The 19,406-nt window shown below is 37.3% G+C and overlaps 1 protein-coding gene across 1 annotated transcript in view; it reads left to right on the forward strand.

Annotated features, from left to right (window-relative positions):
- Positions 1-19,406, forward strand: part of LOC126184862 (uncharacterized) — a 130,566-nt gene that overhangs the window by 23,221 nt on the left and 87,939 nt on the right. Inside the window, exons 2-4 of the mRNA XM_049927477.1 lie at positions 2,815-2,923; positions 6,388-6,599; positions 13,717-13,867. Coding sequence (XP_049783434.1) covers positions 2,815-2,923; positions 6,388-6,599; positions 13,717-13,867 — 472 coding nt within the window. The remainder of the gene's footprint in view (positions 1-2,814; positions 2,924-6,387; positions 6,600-13,716; positions 13,868-19,406) is intronic.

Below are 19,406 nucleotides of genomic sequence, written 5' to 3' on the forward strand. Positions count from 1 at the left end.
TGGGGTTCTCCCAGAACCTCTCCGAGAGGTGTCCTCTTTGCTAATATTTTTAATCAACTTAACCTCTTCTGCCTTAACACAGGAGCACCTACATTCCTATCCTTCTGCATTGGCCAGCTTGCCCGTTGTCTCGAGTGGTCCGCTCTCTCTGACACATACACAAGCGACATTTCCCATGTGCTATCCATTTGCTGACTCCTATCCCACCTCTGTGCCCACCCAGGTGGCAGCTTACTACGGCCGACTGGAGGCTTCATACCTCCCTGGCAACCTTTGAAGAACAACATTTCCCCAGTTTTGATGACTAGGTGGAATATCTTACAAAGGTTATCCTTACTGCCACAGAATGTTCCATTCCTCTCTACCATGCTGTGTCCTGGTCCCTTGGTGAACTGAGGCATGTTGTGATGCAATGCTATCCGCATTTTTAAACGTCATCCTACAATGGCAAACTGCATTCATTATTAACAGATGCATGCACAGTGTTGCCACGTTCTTCTGGATAGCAAAACAGCTAGCTGGATTTCATTCACTAGTTCCTTTAACAGTTCCACACATTCCTCTTGTGTGGGCCAACTTCTGATGGCTCTCTGGGACTAAGATCCATTCCTCAATTTCCCTCCTGACAGTAGGAGACTATGTCATTGTGGATCCTATTGCTATCTCCAACACCCTGGGCAGCCATTTTGCGAAAATCTCGAACTCTTCCCACTGTCAACCCGCCTTCCTCCATCGGAAACGAGCAGAGGATGCTCAGGCAATACCCTTCTCTTCTCAGAATTGTGAGTGCTACAATGTCGCCTTTACTATGAGGGAGGTAGATCAAGATGGTCTAACATCCCTGATGTTGAAAATGAACTGAACCAGTTGAAAATGAATAACATACCGGGCCCTTACAAAATACTATTTTGATGTTACAGAGAGTACTTTGTGGCATTGGACCCTTCTGTAGTTTGCATTTATTGTGAATTTTGCATATTGTCAGTAGTCCCAAACAAATGGAAAGAAAGATGCAAGTATGTTCATCTTGTATAAGGACCAAAAGAACAAAATAAGGAAGATTAGGGGTCATACAGTGTCATAAAAACTGTCATTTTTCCCCTTGCTCCATTTGCAAGTGAAATACTGAAGAGAACAATCAACAGTAGCACAAAGTAGCTTCCGCGATCCATTGTTCAGTGCCTTCCAGAATGTGAGTGTAAATATATCAAGGATGCTGTTTTCTTTCGAAAAACTGGAAATTGAATCCGTACTCCAAAGAGTAGGAAATCTTAACATGAGTTTTAATACCAGAAAAACAATAATGTAGAGAAATAATTTAAAACACCATCTGCACAGGCCTTGAAGGCCTAATGGTACTGACAGCGGCTGCTGTGTCGTCCTCAACCCTTAGGCGCCAACTGATGTGAGTATGGAGGGGCATGTGGTCGGCACACCACTCTCCCAGCCGCTGTCAGTTTTCGTGAAACTTCCTGGCAGATTAAAACTGTGTGCCAGATCGAGACTTGAACTTGGGACCTATGCCTTTCACAGGCAAGTGCTCTGCCATCTGAGTTACCCAAATACGAAACACGACTCATCCCCACAGCTTTAATTCCACCAGTACCTTGTCTCCTACCTTGCAAATTTCACAGGAGCTAGAATGAAATTTTCACTCTACAGCGGAGTGTGCGCTGATATGAAACTTCCTGGCAGATTAAAACTGTGTGCAGGACCGAGACTCGAACTCGGGACCTTTGCCTTTCGCGGGCAAGTGCTCTACCGACTGAGCTACCCAATCATGACTCACGCCCCGTCTTCACAGCTTTAAATCCGCCAGTACCTCGTCTCCTACCTTCCAAACTTCACAGAAGCTCTCCTGCGAACCTTGCAGAACTAGCACTCCTGGAAGAAAGTATATTGCGGAGACATGGCTTAGTCACAGCCTGGGGGATGTTTCTAGAATGAAATTTTCACTCTACAGCGGAGTGTGCGCTGATATGAAACTTCCTGGCAGATTAAAACTGTGTGCTGGACCGAGACTCGAACTCGGGACCTTTGCCTTTCACAGCACCGTATGCCTGTTTACATATCTCAGTATTTGAATACGTCGTGCTTGGGTAACTCAGTTGGTAGAGCACTTGCCCGCGAAAGGCAAAGGCCCCGTGTTCGAATATCAGTCATGCACACAGTTTTAATCTGCCAGGAAGCTTCACAGGACCTCTTCTGCAGACCTTGCAGAACAAGCACTCCCAGTAGAAAGGTATATAGTGTTTGATCTTCAGCTGCATCCTCTCATATACACTATAGTCGAGGAAACCATCTGTTTCCTGGTTACAGCTACTAACCTCATGAATATTGATAGGTTAGAGACAGCCGTTAACACGTTACTTTACCTGAAGGTAATTAAGAAACTCGTACACTGCGTAAAAATTTCCTTTGAAATATTGTAGATTTCAAAGTGTAAAAATATACATAATCTTATGTATAAAAAAAGATTATTCTTCATATGCAATAATTCTCAAAGGAGCTACATTTAAATTTTTTGGTATGATTACAACTGAAAAAGCCAACTTATCGTCATGGGCTATTGGACAAAGATAATCTGTGCAAGTAATTATCCAGTCACATGTGCATTCTTGTCATTGTCCCTTTCCCATTAACTTTAAGAATTTAAGTGTGTTCTAAAATTTTGGTAGATTAGTGACTACTGTTATCATTGTGTTTGCTAAATTTGTGAAAATGAGTTCTTGTTCCTGCATGAATTAACTTCACCTAAACATCAATTTTTTCCTCTCTTCCAAACTACAAAGCTAATCCAAAAATTTGTTACAGGAACTGAAGCTCTTCAGTGAAGTTCTGAAAACATCAGAACAATACTGTTGTTCAGAAGGTCAAAAAGAAGTAAACCGCAAGAAGAACCGTTATAAGGATATACTGCCCTGTGAGTACTCTAAATAGTACAATTTTGACCTTCATGAGCTTAAGTATTTGGGATTGTATCAATAAAAGTGAGTCACTGGTTGAAACTTGCATTTTATGAGTCACTGCTTAGTTCCATACCATTTAACATGTAGGTGTCAGCGTTATATAAGGCACAGCCACAGTGGTGAGTCACCCCCTCCACCAGTTGAGTCGTGACCCATGTTTGGAGTTAATAAAGCCAAATGGGAATCACGGAATGAGATGTGGCCCACAGTTCCTTTAGCCACTTCAGCAAGTGTCTCAGTGCAAGATGGTGTGGAGCTGTACATTATGGCAAACTTTGTGATGGTGTTTCTTTCACAAAGAAGAAAGTGTTATAAAATACTTTACAGTTGTGGAACTAAAAATTTTAAAGAACTCCGCTTAGCCAGACTACAACTGCAGACCTCCATAGCACTTTGCACTGCCCAGTCTCGTAGAATGCATGCTCATCGCTGAGGAACAAATCGTTTGTTTCCAATAATACTTTAATCAGTTATTTTTTGTTACAAAAACGATTACAGGGGCAATCATCTTCGGTCTGTGTAAGTCTTTGTTCTTTCTTTAGTGTCAGGTTTTCCTTTGCAACTGTGGTTTTCTGTTGTTCTCCTCGTGCACCACAAAGACATTAAGCTATCTGAACATCACTGACCTCTGTTCTTCAGTCATTCTTCAAAGGTTAACTTTAGCTCTGTGTTACTGAGAACTACATTTGCAGATGATAGTCCTGCCTCATTAATGATATCTTCACAGCCACTTTATGGAAAAATAAAATTGATCGTTCAATACTTTGTTACCTGATACACTAGCCAGAATTGGATTGTTTTCTGCATGCAACAGACTGAGGAATACTTCCTCTTATTCTTTTAGATGTATTGGTTTGTTGCCTGTTCATTTCACAACTGCTTGTTTCTGTACTCTGGTTTTCATATTTCAAATTCTTTTTAAAATCTTCTTAATTATATGCCAAATTCAGTACGCAGTGACTCTCGTATTTTAGTCATAGCAATTGCTTTCTTGCTTTTCTGTTCTCATAGTTGTGTTTTGTTTAAAATTTCACTGTGGCATTTTAAAAGTTCCACAAAGGGCATTTCTTCATCATTGTAGGGCATAAACTACTGGCACTCTTCGAATCCCTCCAAGTTGAAATGTTGGATTGTTCACTTCGCCACTTGAGCATGCAGGTAAAAGCAATGGACCAAGTCGTGTACCTACTGTCCAAAAACAGAGCACACCAAAGAGGGGAAGTTGTTATTGATACCAAAGAAATGTTTTGGCTCTGCCAAACAGAGAATCTGTTTTCCAGTGAACATTGCCTTGTAAGGCATGCCTCAACTTTATTAATACTATCCATTAACAAAAGATATTTGTCACCCTCCCCAGTTTTGGTATATGCTTGTGAAATTGATTACTATATTGTTGTTGTTTTTGTGTCGAAATATATTATTTGAAATTAAATAATGGCACTGAATACTTATAGTGAATAGAAAAATGTTATGTGTAGCTGTTCAGATGATTATAGTTGACTACAAATATTTGCTAATGACCATTGTTCATGGCATTTGAAACTTGAAAGTTACTGGTTGCAGACTCCTTTTGCAGGCTACACTTAGCCAGTTTTACATGTGAGAGGTGACACACACATACTGTGAACTTGGGTTTCTACTCAAAGAGAGAGAGTCACACACTTTATCAGATTATTTATAGGCAATAAAAAATGCATAAAACAAGGAATCTGAAGGGAAGCAATGCACTAGAGCTGAACTGATGCATTGATAAAAATATGTCATTTATGACTGAAAAGAGTACATAGTATTCATTTAAACAAAATTTTTTATCATGTCTGTCTGAAAAATGTACAGGGTGAGCTTTACATGATAACATTGATGCAATTCTTGTCTTCAATAAGTAAATTTGGTTTTATTTATTATTCTAGTTAAATGTTGAGTCGTGTATGAGGAAAAATATTTACAAATTACAAGACCTCCTGCAGCAATGTGTTGTGACTCATTACCTGTCCTTTTTTATATTTTCTACTTAATTTATATGAAATAATATAATCTTTACGGGACATCTACGACTGTTGCTAAAATTATCCGTGATGAATAAATCCACTCCAGTTGTACATGACAAATCCTTTATTTGGATGAAATCTTACACATGACCTGGGTTTCAGGATGTAAATCCCATCTTCAGACACTACAAATAACAAAGAGAGATTCTTCATAAAATTAATTAACATTTGAAGAGCCCATATAAATTTGATCGTCAAGTAATATCTTAATTGTGTATGAGAAAGTTGTACCAGTCACGTAAAAAATCCAGAAAATTTATTATTTTCCACGCAGGTGAGGCATGAAAAGGTTCTCTGAGTCAATTAGTACCACACCCGGTAAATGGGGCCAAACTGAAAAAAACGTGAATGTAAAAGCAAATAAGCTCACATTGCCAGCCTAATGCAACTTATGAACCAACTGCAAATTACTAGACATGGGCTTAAGAAATTAAAATGAAGGCATAAAAGCCATAGAATCCAGTTTGTGAACTTCTTAGTTTTCCTTGTTTTTTATAGTGCCTGAAGAAGGGATTTATATCCAAACCCAGGTCATGTGTACAATTTTATACAAATAAAGGATTGGTCAAATACAACTGGAACAGATTTATTCATTGTGAAAAATTACATGAAATAGTTAAAAACCTGGAGAAAGGTCTTTCATTAACCGTTATTAGCAATACTAATAGCTTTTCAGCCGAATGGAAACCATTACATACATCCTCATATTGTTAAAAATTTATAAAGGGAAAGGGGGGGGGGGGGGGAGAGAGAGAAAAAGTGAGAAAACAATCTTTTGTTTACTGCATCCCTGCTGCAAATTGTTGCCTTTATATCATGTAGTGCTCAACTACTATAATCTATCGTATTTAATTTTGCACTTCAACGTTGGTTTCCATTGTAGCTTCAATTTTCTTAGATGTGCCATTAAATGTTTCTATTAGTGATGTTGACAACTGTTGCGTGCATTAAGAGTGCATACAAGGGCTTTGCCACTCTAATTTGGACACCATTTCACTGCACTGTCTGAGATGAGATATACACAATACAGATGTAAACAGGGACCACAACAAGGTTTCATGCAAAAATACCGGGCTTCAGAGATGCAAGACTGTGTGAACTTGATTTGGTGTCAACTGTATTTCACTCTGTTCAGCTATTTCACATGTTTTAAATGAATACTGACTGATTATCTTTGTGTATTAGTTCCTTTCCATGATAATAATATGTTTCTCATTGCAAAATCGTTTTCTGATGAGGAAGCTTGTAAATGCTGGCTCATATTTTAATAAGTGAGAAGCATGACAAAAATAATACCCTTATAGGCTCTTGTGTACAATGCTTATAATATTATAGATAAGGGAAAAACCATTAATTTCTTTCTGTTTCAGTTGATATAAGCCGAGTTGTTCTCGATGGTTATGCTGGCGTGCCTGGAAGTGACTACATCAATGCAAATTTCATTAAGGGTGCTAGTGGCTCACTGGCTTACATTGCCAGTCAGGGTCCACTACCTCATACAGTTAACGATTTTTGGCGTATGGTGGTGGAATGTAAAGTTCAAGTCATTGTCATGGCCTGTAATGAGGAGGAGGCTGGAAAGGTATTGCCTGATGGAATTGCTTGCTTACTTGAAGAAAATTTGCTTTGATTAGGATTACCTAGAAAGAATGGATACTAGTCAGCAGTGGAAAAAATCCATTCCTTCCCCATTTCCCTACAGTAGAATATGAAATGCATCTGTTATTTTTACTGTGTGCCAGTTTCACCAACTGCGTCACCATTATGTTCAAAAACTAAATTTAAAATAATCTTGTTTGTACCAAATCATACTGAGTGTGAAGTTTAAGTTGGTGCTGTGATTTAACAATGAGAGCATTTTCTGCATTATTATGACAGGTAATGAAATTGGGATTGCTTGCCAAACCCTTGAAGAGGCAAAAGTCAGGCGATTGCAAGGCAACTTTTTTTTTTAAATTATTACAGAGCACTTCTCCTCAACACACATTCTCAGGGACATATTACTGATGCCAGTGTCCGCTCTGGTCTGTAAAATGCTACTAAAACTGTGTAAGGCATATCGGAACAAATAGTGATGGATGCTATCGTAAATAATTTTTGTACTGTGTGACAGTGACTGGCAGAACATTGCTACTGGTGATATAGCACTATAGATAGGGAGTTTGTGTAATCCAATCATACAATCCAGATCTCACATAAAGTGACTCTCACTCTTTTTCAGAGTTGAAGAGGTACCTGACTAGATGTAGCAGTCAGTAGTAATGTTCAAAAGGTGACAGTAAAAAAAATTACTGTATTTACCCGATTATAAGACAAGGTTTTTTCCCAAATTCATCTTTAAATAAATACAGGATCATCTTATGTACAGATAAAGCTTTGACATTTGACATCAAATGCATATTTATTTTGAAGAATTCTGAAGGGTTAGAGGGGAAACAGTGGAACAGTGACACACGCTTGGCTGGGAACTAGGACAAATGTGGCGAGGGAAGTGATGAGTGGACACCAAATTTCATTTTACTGCCAACCATGGGAGCATATACAGTGTACCTTGGCTTTTTATGAACACTACCACATTTAAGCTACAATTTGCCTGAGCCCATTTGTAGTCAGTTCAACTCTGATTGTAAAATTGGATAAATACTCAAAAATAGTATACATTTCTGCAGGAGATGGTAGAAGTCTAGATAGAGGCCAGTGGTATACTTACATATTTCATAGAGCAATATTGTCTGTGCTCACCGTGAAATATCACGGGAATGAAAAGGGTTGTGTCAGATGCCGGTCCTACACAGCCAACAAAAGAGCAATGGGCACACAACATGTTTGGAAGCAACAGGTGAAGGAATATTGTCATGTTCTCAGATCGATATAGATGGAAAATCTGCTGTGTATTCAGAGAAGGGAGATGTTTTCTTAGGTCCCATCTTAACAACCACCTCACCAATTGCAAAATTTTCAGAAGAATATGACAACCAAAATTATAAATTTTATTAATTTCTGTTTCACCCACAGCAATTTAAGCTCTGCTGTTAGGTCTCACCATAACCTCCACTGTGGAAACTGCGATATAATCAACAGGAACAACCAAGTATTTATGATGACTGAAATTATAAATTTCATTGCTGCTCATATATAGAAATACATTCTCTTTTCTTGCCTGTCATTGGTTAGATGCAACCAGATAATGATACCACATTATTGTTGTTATTATTATTATTATTATTATTATTATTATTAATTATTATTATTATTATTAATGTTATTGTTGTAATGTCACAGACTGGCTAAGTAAACAAAAAAGGAAGTGAAGATAACAATTGATTTCTCTTTGGTATTGTTATTGTTATTATTATTTGCAAATAGACTCATTATACCTACATATAGTACTTTGAGTTGGGAATTTGCCTTCCTTTGCCCCCATATTTCTTCCATCCTCTTCCTGTGGGCTTCCTTTCTCTCTTCAGACCTTATTATTCCAGTCTTCTTTGGTTTTTGCTCTTGGCCAGCTCTCCATTTGTGAATATTGGACAGGAAGATCTCATAGTTTTGGACATCTTCTGGAGTAATTATTGCGAATTTCAGAACAGTTCGGATTTCACTAAGCCATTTCATTGTGTCTGTTTTGGCTTTTCTCCTATTGTTAACAAAATTGTCTATTCGTTTTGTAAAAAGTCTGCTATTTGTTTTGTAAGTATGTCTAGGTTCATTCTTTTAATGTGTCCACAGAATCTTTACCTATGTCTTCTAATGTCACTATGGATATTTGTGTATTGTTTGATTTCCTGGTTGCTTCTGAGGCAGTATTGTTCATCTTCAATGGGGCTGGCCATGGCTTGCCAAACTGCACGCGAACCCAATGTGCGGGCTGAGGCTCAGCCTGTCTCAACTTTGTTCAATCCCTCTTGGAAGCACCTACTGCAGTACAACATTTCATTTAGTATTGCCATGGGGCAGTTTTCAGTCAGCATGACTCTATTTGTTTATAGTATAAAGAGTGTTCACAAGAACAGTAGCTGTTTGGACAAAAACAGGCAGTCTAGCTACCTATCATCACAATTGTTTAAAAATGAGCGGGAATTGCAGAAGAGAAGGATGAGAATTCTCAACATCTATTACACAGTTGCATAATCAATGGGTACTGCAAATTTGCAATAAAACGATATTACAATGCCATGCAGAAAGAATTTAAGGATTTAGTTGACAATGAAAGAGCAAAAAATTACAGTGATGAAGAGGCAGGATTCATTGTTCTGTATACCAAGAACCACTTTGTGGTAAATTTGCAGGCATAGAGTACATGAAGGACTTAGTGGTATGAATAGAAAAATTTCTCAAGTTGTACGCATTATTCCACTGTCAGTTGCAATTACAGCAAAGTACATTGGTTAAGTCAATGGGCATGCCTGGAACAAGTTTTCAGTTTAAAAACTGCTATTGTTTGATCTGGGAAGAAAAAAGTAGTGTAGGAACGAAATTAGAACATCCGGAATGTATTGGAGACCTTGTGTTTTAAGTGTACTTGACTGTACACTGCCCACAGTAGGCCATTGCAAGGTGATAAACAAGTTATTTATGATTTGATGTGGTTTCATTTAAATAAATAAATAAATAAATATAAACCCATTATTGTTGGGTCAAGTTCTGACAGACACAGTCCAGTTCTCTAATCTCACTGGTGTTAAAGCAAATGCAAAGTTTTAAAAATTCATTGTGGCCTTGAAAGAATTACAAGGATAGTTTTCTATATGTTATGAAGACACAGCCAATCTTACATATGTTTTTGAGACTGTTTGCCATTTCAGTTGGAAGTACCCTTGTGCGCGTGTAGCTGGAACTGATTTGCAGTGTAATTCTCATTTGAAAGACTAATCCTTTAGTGTTAAAACTACCCGGGATGTCTACACTGTTTTCCCAGATAAAGTTTCCACACGTCCATAATGAGGTTGCAAAAGTGTTACAATATTTTGATCAACATATGTGTGTGAAAGGCATTTTTTCAACTATGAAACTAAATAAGTCATAATTGTGTGACAACCTCAGTGCGAAAATCTGTGACATTGTCTGCACCTGTCTGTATACTTATAGTTTGTACCAGATAAAAATTGTATTGTCTTCAGCTCACCAAAAATAATAAAATAATACTGAAACATTGTTTCATTTTTGATTTATATTGTTGAGAAATATGAAATGAAGTCATATTCAGTGTGACTGTGTTGCCATCTAAATAACAGTGCATTGACAGGTTCCCCATCTTCTCCCCCCTCAAGCTCAGACAGAGTGGCGTGACAGTGGAGAAAATGTGCAGCCAGATGGAGCACTGTGGCATGCAAGCCAGGTCTATTAGTTTTGGGCCTAGAATTTGTCTTAAGACTTTGCATTTCTTTTTCACAATGTCTGTTGCCCCGTTTGTAATAATTTTTTCTGATCCATAGAGGCACTCTGGTGTAATTGCCAAATTGTAATGTCTCGATTTTGTGTGCTTTGCGATACATTTTTTGTTGTACGTATTTTGGGTAAGTCGATAAGCAGTTTCTATCTCTTGGCATCTAATTTCGTTTGCTTTTGTTTTGATTCCATTTTCCTGAATGGTTTCACTAAGATATTTGACTTGTGGAATTTTCTTTAATTTTGCCATATTTTATCTACACAAATTGCTGTGTTGCAGGCGATGTTCTCTATCTTTTCAAAAAATATCTGGAGACAGACTTTTTCTGCAGTTTCTTTCAAGAGTTGAGTCTGAGTATGGGCTGATGAAATGTCACAAGTTAATATTGCTAAATTGTGTATTGTTGTTGTGGGCTTCAGTCCTGAGGCTGGTTTGATGCAGCTCTCCATTCTACTCTATCCTGTGCAAGCTTCTTCATCTCCCAGTACCTACTGCAGCCTACATCATTCTGAATCTGCTTAGTGTATTCATCTCTTGGTCTCCCTCTACAATTTTTACCCTCCACGCTGCCCTCCAGTACTAAATTGGTGATCCCTTGATGCCTCAGAACATGTGCTACCAACCGATCCCTTCTTCTGGTCAAGTTGTACCACAAACTCCTCTTCTTCCCAATTCTATTCAATACCTCCTCATTAGTTATGTGATCTACCCATCTAATCTTCAGCATTCTTCTGTAGCAAAATTGTGTATAAATGCATGTAAATCTGTAGATAACTTGCTTCTGCCAAAAGTGACTGGTTGGTCAATTTTGAGGATTGATTTCTGTTTAGTGATGCTTATATCACTTTCTCAAGGTCACAGCTGAAAAGTTATGTAAACATTCCATCTCCTTGTCTTGCTCCCATTTTGATTTTGAAAGAATCTGATAATTCCCCCATAAATTTAACCTTGGACTTTGTATTTATCAGTGTCTGTTTTATGGTTGCAAGTCTTTTAGATTCAGACCTTTAATTCTAGGAGTAGTTATTTGTGGTCAACTGTGTCATAGGCTTTTGAAATTAACATATGTGCAGGGTAAGTTTTTGTAACAAATTCTCAGACGTCTAAAGATTAGGTTCAAGATTTGCTCTGGAACTAGATGGCTTGTACTGAATCTTGCCTGATATTCTCTAGTTTTTGGTTAAAGCTGTTTCTGTGCTCTATTGAGAAGACACTGAAATAGAATTTTGTATGCAACTGATTTTAGTGAAGTTCCCCTGTAGTTATTTACATCTGTTCTGTCTTCCTTTTTGTGTGAAAAGTGGGTTAACCCATGTTTGCAGCCTTTTGGAATTTGTTGTGTTTGCCAAATGTGGTGCATGGTTTTGGTGGATTCTTTTATAGTATTTGAGCCTGCTGATATGAAAATTTCTACTATGATTTGATTTTCCCCTGATACTTTATTGTCTTTGAGTCTTTTGATCTCTCTGGCTATTTCATCATCATCTGATGGAATGAACCTGGATTGGTGTCCTCAAGTTCTTGGGGTTGAATCTTTTTATTTGTTCTGGGCATTTAAGTAGTTCTTTGAAAAATCTGGCTAGTTCCTTGCAGTTTTCTTGATTTTTTTGAGCCAGTGGTCCATTTTCTTTCTTGACATGGTGGTTGACATCCTATGAACTTTGTTTTGAAATTCTTACAGAAATTTTGTGTGTTGTTTCTTTTGAACTCTTTCTAGATTTCCAAGTCATCAATACCTTTCATATTTCTTTGTGATCTTTCTGAGTAATTTGGCTATGTCTTTCTTCATGTTGAGGAATATTTTGTAGTTGTCTTCTGTCATATTTTTGTTCATTTAGGGTTTGCTCTAGTTAATGAAAGTTTCCTGTTCATAACAATCTATGTTTAGTGTGCCAAAGAAGGTCATGGTATTGTGACAAAATTTGCCAAAGGACTCTGACTCCCCAATGTTTATGTGTTAGTCCAGACACAGCACAAGCCAATAGTCTGGTTGTGCTGTTCTTGACAGCAGTGAATTGGTTATCACCGGGGATGAAAGTTGGTTTCCTGCAATGCGTTATTACTTCATTATCTCAAGTTTTGAACCAAAGTCCAGTTTTTTAGCAGTGGAGTGTTAGTCCCAGAAGAATAATTCCAGCTGCTTCTGTGTTGATCAGACAATGACCACTTTGCTGCTTGCTGTAAGTCAGGTGTAAAGTGGATATTGCAGGATGTCTCTTCCGCCAGTTCTGCCATATTGATGGTCTTCATCACCACCTTCATTACCATTGAGCGTCCCACATTGTAAACAAGTTCACGTCCCCTTTTCTCTTACAAGGCAGCAAGGTAAGCTTCACTGCTTTGTCATCTGGATCGCTGGGTCCTGAGCCACCCCACCACAATAAGGCCTAGTCCACGGGTGGTTGGGGGAGGGGATGTTTATTGTGATTATTTCATTTCTCCTTGTAGTATCAAAATGTAGACAATCAATAAATGGCATAAGTTTAGAATGGGTATAATGTTAACTTATGTAGGCAGATGCTTTACCTCAATAAAACAGTTTGTTATTACAAGTCAGAATATGTTAAAATAAAATTTTCTTAATGAGCCTCTTAGGAAAAAATAGTCCTCTTCTATTCGTGCTTGTCTTATATTTGAGTAAATTAATTTGGAATTAAGTTATTTACTGTGTGACAGTAAATGGAAGTACATCGCACGGACACACTGGAATTGTTGATACTGTCCTTTGCATAGGAAGTTTGTGTTATTTAGTCATACAGTCCAGAACTTGAGTAAAGTGACCCTCACTTGTTTTCAAAGGTGGAGAAATACCTAGTGAGGTGTAACACAGACAGCAGTGATGTTCAAGATGTAATGATAGCAGAATTATTTTGCAAGAGAAGAATATTAAAACAATCTTCATACCCTGGCTCCTAGAATGTATGGACACATCAGTGATGTTTATGTGGAAATGTAACACAACATGACATGAGGAGTACAGCAAGTTGATATACAAATATAGTACTTTAATATTATTTTCCATGATTTGTGTTGGTAGTTTCTGGATAATCTTTGTGTAAGAGTTCCCAGTTTGCAGAAAATTATGTTCTAACACTTCCCAGTGTCACTGAAAGGCACCAAAGTTATATTTGATCTATATTGAAATTTTTTATTCCTGTTTGTCCTTGACTTGAACAAATTTCGTCTTAAAATTCATTTAGGATTTTTTGCACTTTCATATTTTGTAACATGCTGGTAGCTACAGGGACATACTGTTAGCTTCAGTACTAAAAACCTTTGTTTGTAAGTGTATTATGATTTTAATTTACAGCACAAATGTGAGAACTATTGGGTAGAGGAAGAAGGACAAGAAAAGCAGTTTGGAATGGTTACTGTTCGTCTAGTGAAGGCTAGTGTAGTTTGCCCTGACTTCCTCGTGCGGACTATGATGCTGAAGTACACAAACAGTCAGTCAGTTACCGGTAAGCTACTGCCATTTGTATTCCTGTATCATTCACATATTCCATTCGCAATCTCTTGCAAAACACCCAACTGTAATACTCTCTTGCAAAGTGAAGAATATATTAAATTTTTCTTCTCATCAGTTTCTATAGAAAATTCTTGCTGATCACATCTTATTGTTAAGATTCATTTATTGTGGGTGCTATGGTGCTGGACATCCATTTGTAACCTAGCTTTTTTAATGGCAAATAAAGTCTTGTAGCTCAACCAAGTTAAAGCTGTGCCTGATGATGGGAGGCAGAACTGTGCCATTTTGTGCTTAAGAGGAAAACAGATAGAGCTTTTCATAGACTTAGAGCAAGTGAAATATTAAACCTTGAGTATGGTGTGTTACACACAGTCCCGTCACATTAATGTGACTATCACCTATGTTCGGCATCAGCGTATGATAACCACTTGGAGAGGGCTGGTGGCAGCACTAGCAGTGGAGGGTATATAAAGCATTTCAGGGTGACATGGAAAACAGTGCAGTCGTTGTTGTAAAGCGGAAATGGAGAAATTTATCTAATGTCTAAAAGGGCACGATAATTGACTTTCCAGCCAATGGCTGAAGCATGTCTGAAATGGCAAAGTTTTTAAACTGTCCACATGCTGCTGCGATTACAGTATGCTGTGCATGGTCCTACACAAAACCGGTGCCGAGGCAACTGTGATGCACCATGGGCCATACATTACAGGGGTGAAAGATGACTGCAGAGATGGGTATAGATGAATAAACATGCAACTGTTGACCACTCAGATAAATCGAGGGGCTACCAGCAGTATCTCGCCAATGGCTGTTCAGTGACCATTGGTGTGTATGGGCCTCTGCAGCAGGCAACTAGTTCATCCACTCATACTGACTGCTGTTACTTGACAGTGAAGGCTGTAATTTGCACGCCAATACTGCAATTGAACCTCCACTTAGTGCTGGCAGGTGGTCTTTTCAGATGAATCACGTTTTATGCTCTATTGGTATTCCTGATGATTGGAAAAAAGCGCAGGTGATTCCTGTTTTCAAGACGGGTCATCAGACTGACACAAAACTACAGACCTGTATTCCCAACATTGGTCAGTTGTAGATTTGTGGAACATGTCTTATGACATTTCTGGTGGCCGAAAATCACATCTAGTGGAATCACAGTTAATTTCAGAAGTAGAAATCATGTGAAACCTAGCTCACTCTGTTCTTCCACGAGATCCAGAAAGCAGTAGATACAGGCGCACTGATAGATGCCGTGATCCTTGACTTCAGGAAGGCATTTGATACAGTTTTGTACTGCCACCTAACGAACAAAATATGAGTGCACAGAATTTCAGACCAACTGCATGATAGGATTGAAGAGTTTCCAGCAAACAGAACACAACATGATATTCTGAACTCAGAGAAGTCTTCAGGGGTCAACATAACTTTGGGTGTGCCCAAGGGAAGTATTATAGGACCATTAGTTTTCAACATTGGAAGTTACAGGAGGCTTTTCACAGATGATGCTGTTGTGTACTGATAAGTCTCGAAGCTCGAAAATTGTAGTGAAGTGCAGAAAGATGTTCAGAAGACAAGTGCTTGGTGTAGGGAATAGCAATTGACCCTCGACATGAACAAATGTAACTTACTACGATTACATAAAAGGCCATTTATTGTATGATTACAAAACTCCAGAACAATCAGTGGATGCAGTTACTTCCATAAAATATCTAGGTGAATGCATACAGATGATCTGAAATGAAACAGCCACATCAAATGAATTGCAAGTAAAGCATCTGCCAAAATGGGATTCAATGGAGGAATCTTCAGGAAATTTAGTCCATCAATAAAGGAATTAGCTTATAGAACACTTGTTCAACCAGTACTTGAATATTGTTTGTCATTGTAGGATTTGTATGAGATAGGAAAACTATAGGAAATAGAGAAGGTCCTAAGAAGAGCAGTACATTTCATTACAGGTTCATTTAGTAAGCATGAAAGTGTCATGGAGATGATCCACCAACTACATTGACAGACATTGCAAGATAGGTGTTCTGCTTGACGGTGTGGTTTATTGTTAAAATTACAAGAGTGTACATTCCTCACGAAAAGATCATGAAGATAAAATTAGAAAGATTTTAGCCCACATGGAGGCCTGCTGGAAGCAAACCACAAGGTGGCTTGCGTAGTATAGATGTAGATGTAAAGGTTAGTTTGGTTTCCCTGAATGAAGTGATGAAATGTGTGTTAGATTGTGAAATTTGGATATGTAGGTTGCATGTGTTTGTATGCCACCAATTATTGTATGGTGTCTACAGTACAATGTATCGTGTACTAATATCAACATATTTGAGGCTTGTCTTTTGACTCATTTGCAGAAAGCATTTTGTAAATTTTCGAAATATTTAGATATTTATAACAACATTCTTAGTATAGTTAAAGGTAAGTATTAACACAGAGCTAATAGGAGCACTTGAATTAATTGCAGAAGGAGCAGAGTTTGAAAAAGAAGAAACGTTAGTAATGTTGTTGTCAAACTATATGTGTTGTTTCACAATGTGAAAAATTTTAAGCACTTTCCACAATTTAAGACAGTTTTGATCAGGAGAGTATATAAAATTCTGAAAAAGTATTTCATGTGTCTAACAATTGCTTTTATCTGAATGCACAGAATAGCTTTTGATTTTGTTGTTGTTGTTGTTGGTGGTGGTGGTTTGTGTGTGTGTGTGTGTGTGTGTGTGTGTGTGAGAGAGAGAGAGAGAGAGAGAGAGAGAGAGAGAGAGAGAGATGTTAATGCTCAACTGTCATTCAATTTGTCATATGCTACCAAGCACAAATCAGAACGATCCATCATCAGCTAAGAAATACTGCAGATGAAACATATACGTACTGATTACACGAAGCTGGAGACCCTGACAGCAGTATTCAGTGGGCATTTGGGACAGTTACAGTAGATCTATATGGCCAATAACGCGGGAAATTTCTAATCTTCTGATAACAGAGCAGTAATGATAATTTAGACCAAGTACGACCTAAAATGCAGTCCCAGATGGATGAAAGAAAATAATATAATATCCATTGTGTCTTTGGAATACCAGAATCATGTGTCTAGTGGCATTTCTATCAAGAAATCTCATTCTTTGGTGAGTGGGAGCAGCTTAAGCTGACATTTGCAGCCCACCATTTTTAAGAATGTGTTAACCATTTGTTCTGTTCAGTACATGACTTCGTAACTTCAGCAGTGTAAACAATGTTTGTAAACGTATGGGGTTGTAGGCACATAAAAGAAATTTTTCATAAGTTCCTGTATCGACCTGCTAAAAAGCTATATAAACTATCATACAAATTCTTAAAAATACAGTGTTGTCTCCTTTACTGTGTAAATATATGGATGGAGGTAACTTTCAAAATAACAGTTCTTGCATTTGCAACTGACATTTGAAACGTTTCTCAAGCGGATCATATTTCCCTTAGGAATTTGAGTGTTCTAAAGCATGTACCAAGTGGTGGATCATAGTACGTCCATGAAACTTTTTTTAATTTGGTTTGCCTGAAACTGTTAAATATTGTGCACATAATGACCAGTGTTTTGCAATAGTGTTAAACTGATATTTCTTGAATGTAATTCATATTGTATTCAAATATGTAAAAAGGCAGTGGAGAACATTATTGAATGAGGACAATAAACCATAAAATTAGATTTTTTTGTGAAATAATGATATTTGGGCTGATTACAAAATATATGTTTGGTATTCAGCTACATGAAATGCACTTTACATAAATCAGGGTGCTAAGCAAACCAAATGAAAATGAACTTACTTATATTAGAAGACACCTGGCGAAACACAAGAGAAAGAAAACATAAAACTATATAGAGAAACCAAAGAATTCCTATGGCAGAAGTATGTCTCACACAGATAGCAAGCAGCACTGAGACTTATATTATCATCTGGGTAAAGTTCACAGTGCTACTTAGTATAAAATGAGCTGTGTGAAGATGTAAGGTATTTTCAATGGCATTGTTTTTTAAAACCTCATTGTTAGGCTCACTTGTTTTATTATGAGGTAACTTGTACATTTCTTCATTTGATGTTTGTAATCAATACATTTGAAGCAAGTGCATTGAAATAGTCTGATTGCTTAAGTTCAAAAACAACCAATAGTTTAAAATTAACCTGACTTAATAAATGTGCAGATAATTTCCTTTTGTGCATGAAACACTAATGCAAGAAAGAATTGTTGCTTGGTCCATTAAACGAATATTCACAATGACTGAATTCACTTGGCAGTCACTTTCTGGCTTCATAGTTCTTATAACATTTCATTAATTAAAGAGTTGTGTGGTAATTTATCGATTTACTGACGTTTGCAAGTTGTGGAACATTGTAATTTAGATGAATTATGTATAATATTAGGCAGGAACATCAAAATGATAATGCAGTAAGAGTTTAAATATGTATAGTTCGCACTGAGATGAACATAATATTCCTTGCATTTATTCTTTAAGCAGTCTACAAGCCTGATCACTGTTAATTCAAACAATGAATTCAAACAATTTGGGACTTTTTTCATTGTTTGAATTCTGTATGAATGTAATCATTGTACCAATCTCACTATTTTGCTAAAACTTCTATTTTTAATAAACTTGTCAAGAATTCTGAAAATTTCAGCATTTTTATTAATTGATCGATTGCCTATGCTAATAAAACCTCACATTTTGCCATGGTATATGTTCCTAGGATACAGTAATTTGAAATATAATAAATTTTCCAAAGTGCACTGTAAATCATTAGTCATGTCATATTGTGATCATATTATATTAAGTTCTAAATTGTTTTAGTAATTTTGTTATATTTGGGCCTATTCCATAGTAAACACTGTACCATTTGTGCTGCCTTCCTCACTGTACTGAAAATTTCTGTGCTTAGTGTCTATCAGTAAGGCATGCCAACAAATCAGTAAAACAGAAAACTTATGAGAATAAAACAGCAACAGCAAAAACAATCACTACATATTATATAAATTTTAGACACATTTGCTGATCATTTTCCTATATAAAAGTATGTGTGCATGTATCCAGGCAAACGGCCAAGTTCTTAGTGGTTAGGTGTTTGGTCTGTTTTGCAATTTGGTGGGTGGCATGTCACTGAAAAATCTCTGGTAGAATGCTCATCGGTATTCCCAACTACATTCAATTTGTTTTGGATTCTTCTGCCTTTTTGAATGTGTAGAAATAGTGAATGTGTAGAGAGCCGTTATGCTGCTAAAATGTGAGTTTATAGCCCATTCTGTTGCAGAGTCAAAGTGTGGGTCTCTGCAGGTTTGAAGTGGAAATCTTTGATGGGATTATAGAATACATCTGTATTTTTGAGCAATGTGTTAAAGACGTAATTTTGAACGCATTTTGGGAAAAACCGATTGATTTTCACAATTTTAGTTATAAAAACAGTCTAGATTGCAAAATCACATTGATTGGTGACTGGTTTCAGTCCAAAGGCACACCACCTTCAGATTGTGGAGACGGATCTGCGAAGCAGGAACTGCAGAAGTCTCTG

This window comes from Schistocerca cancellata, chromosome 4 (genome assembly GCF_023864275.1).
Source record: "Schistocerca cancellata isolate TAMUIC-IGC-003103 chromosome 4, iqSchCanc2.1, whole genome shotgun sequence".
In the NCBI taxonomy this organism is placed as follows: Eukaryota; Metazoa; Arthropoda; class Insecta; order Orthoptera; family Acrididae; genus Schistocerca; species Schistocerca cancellata.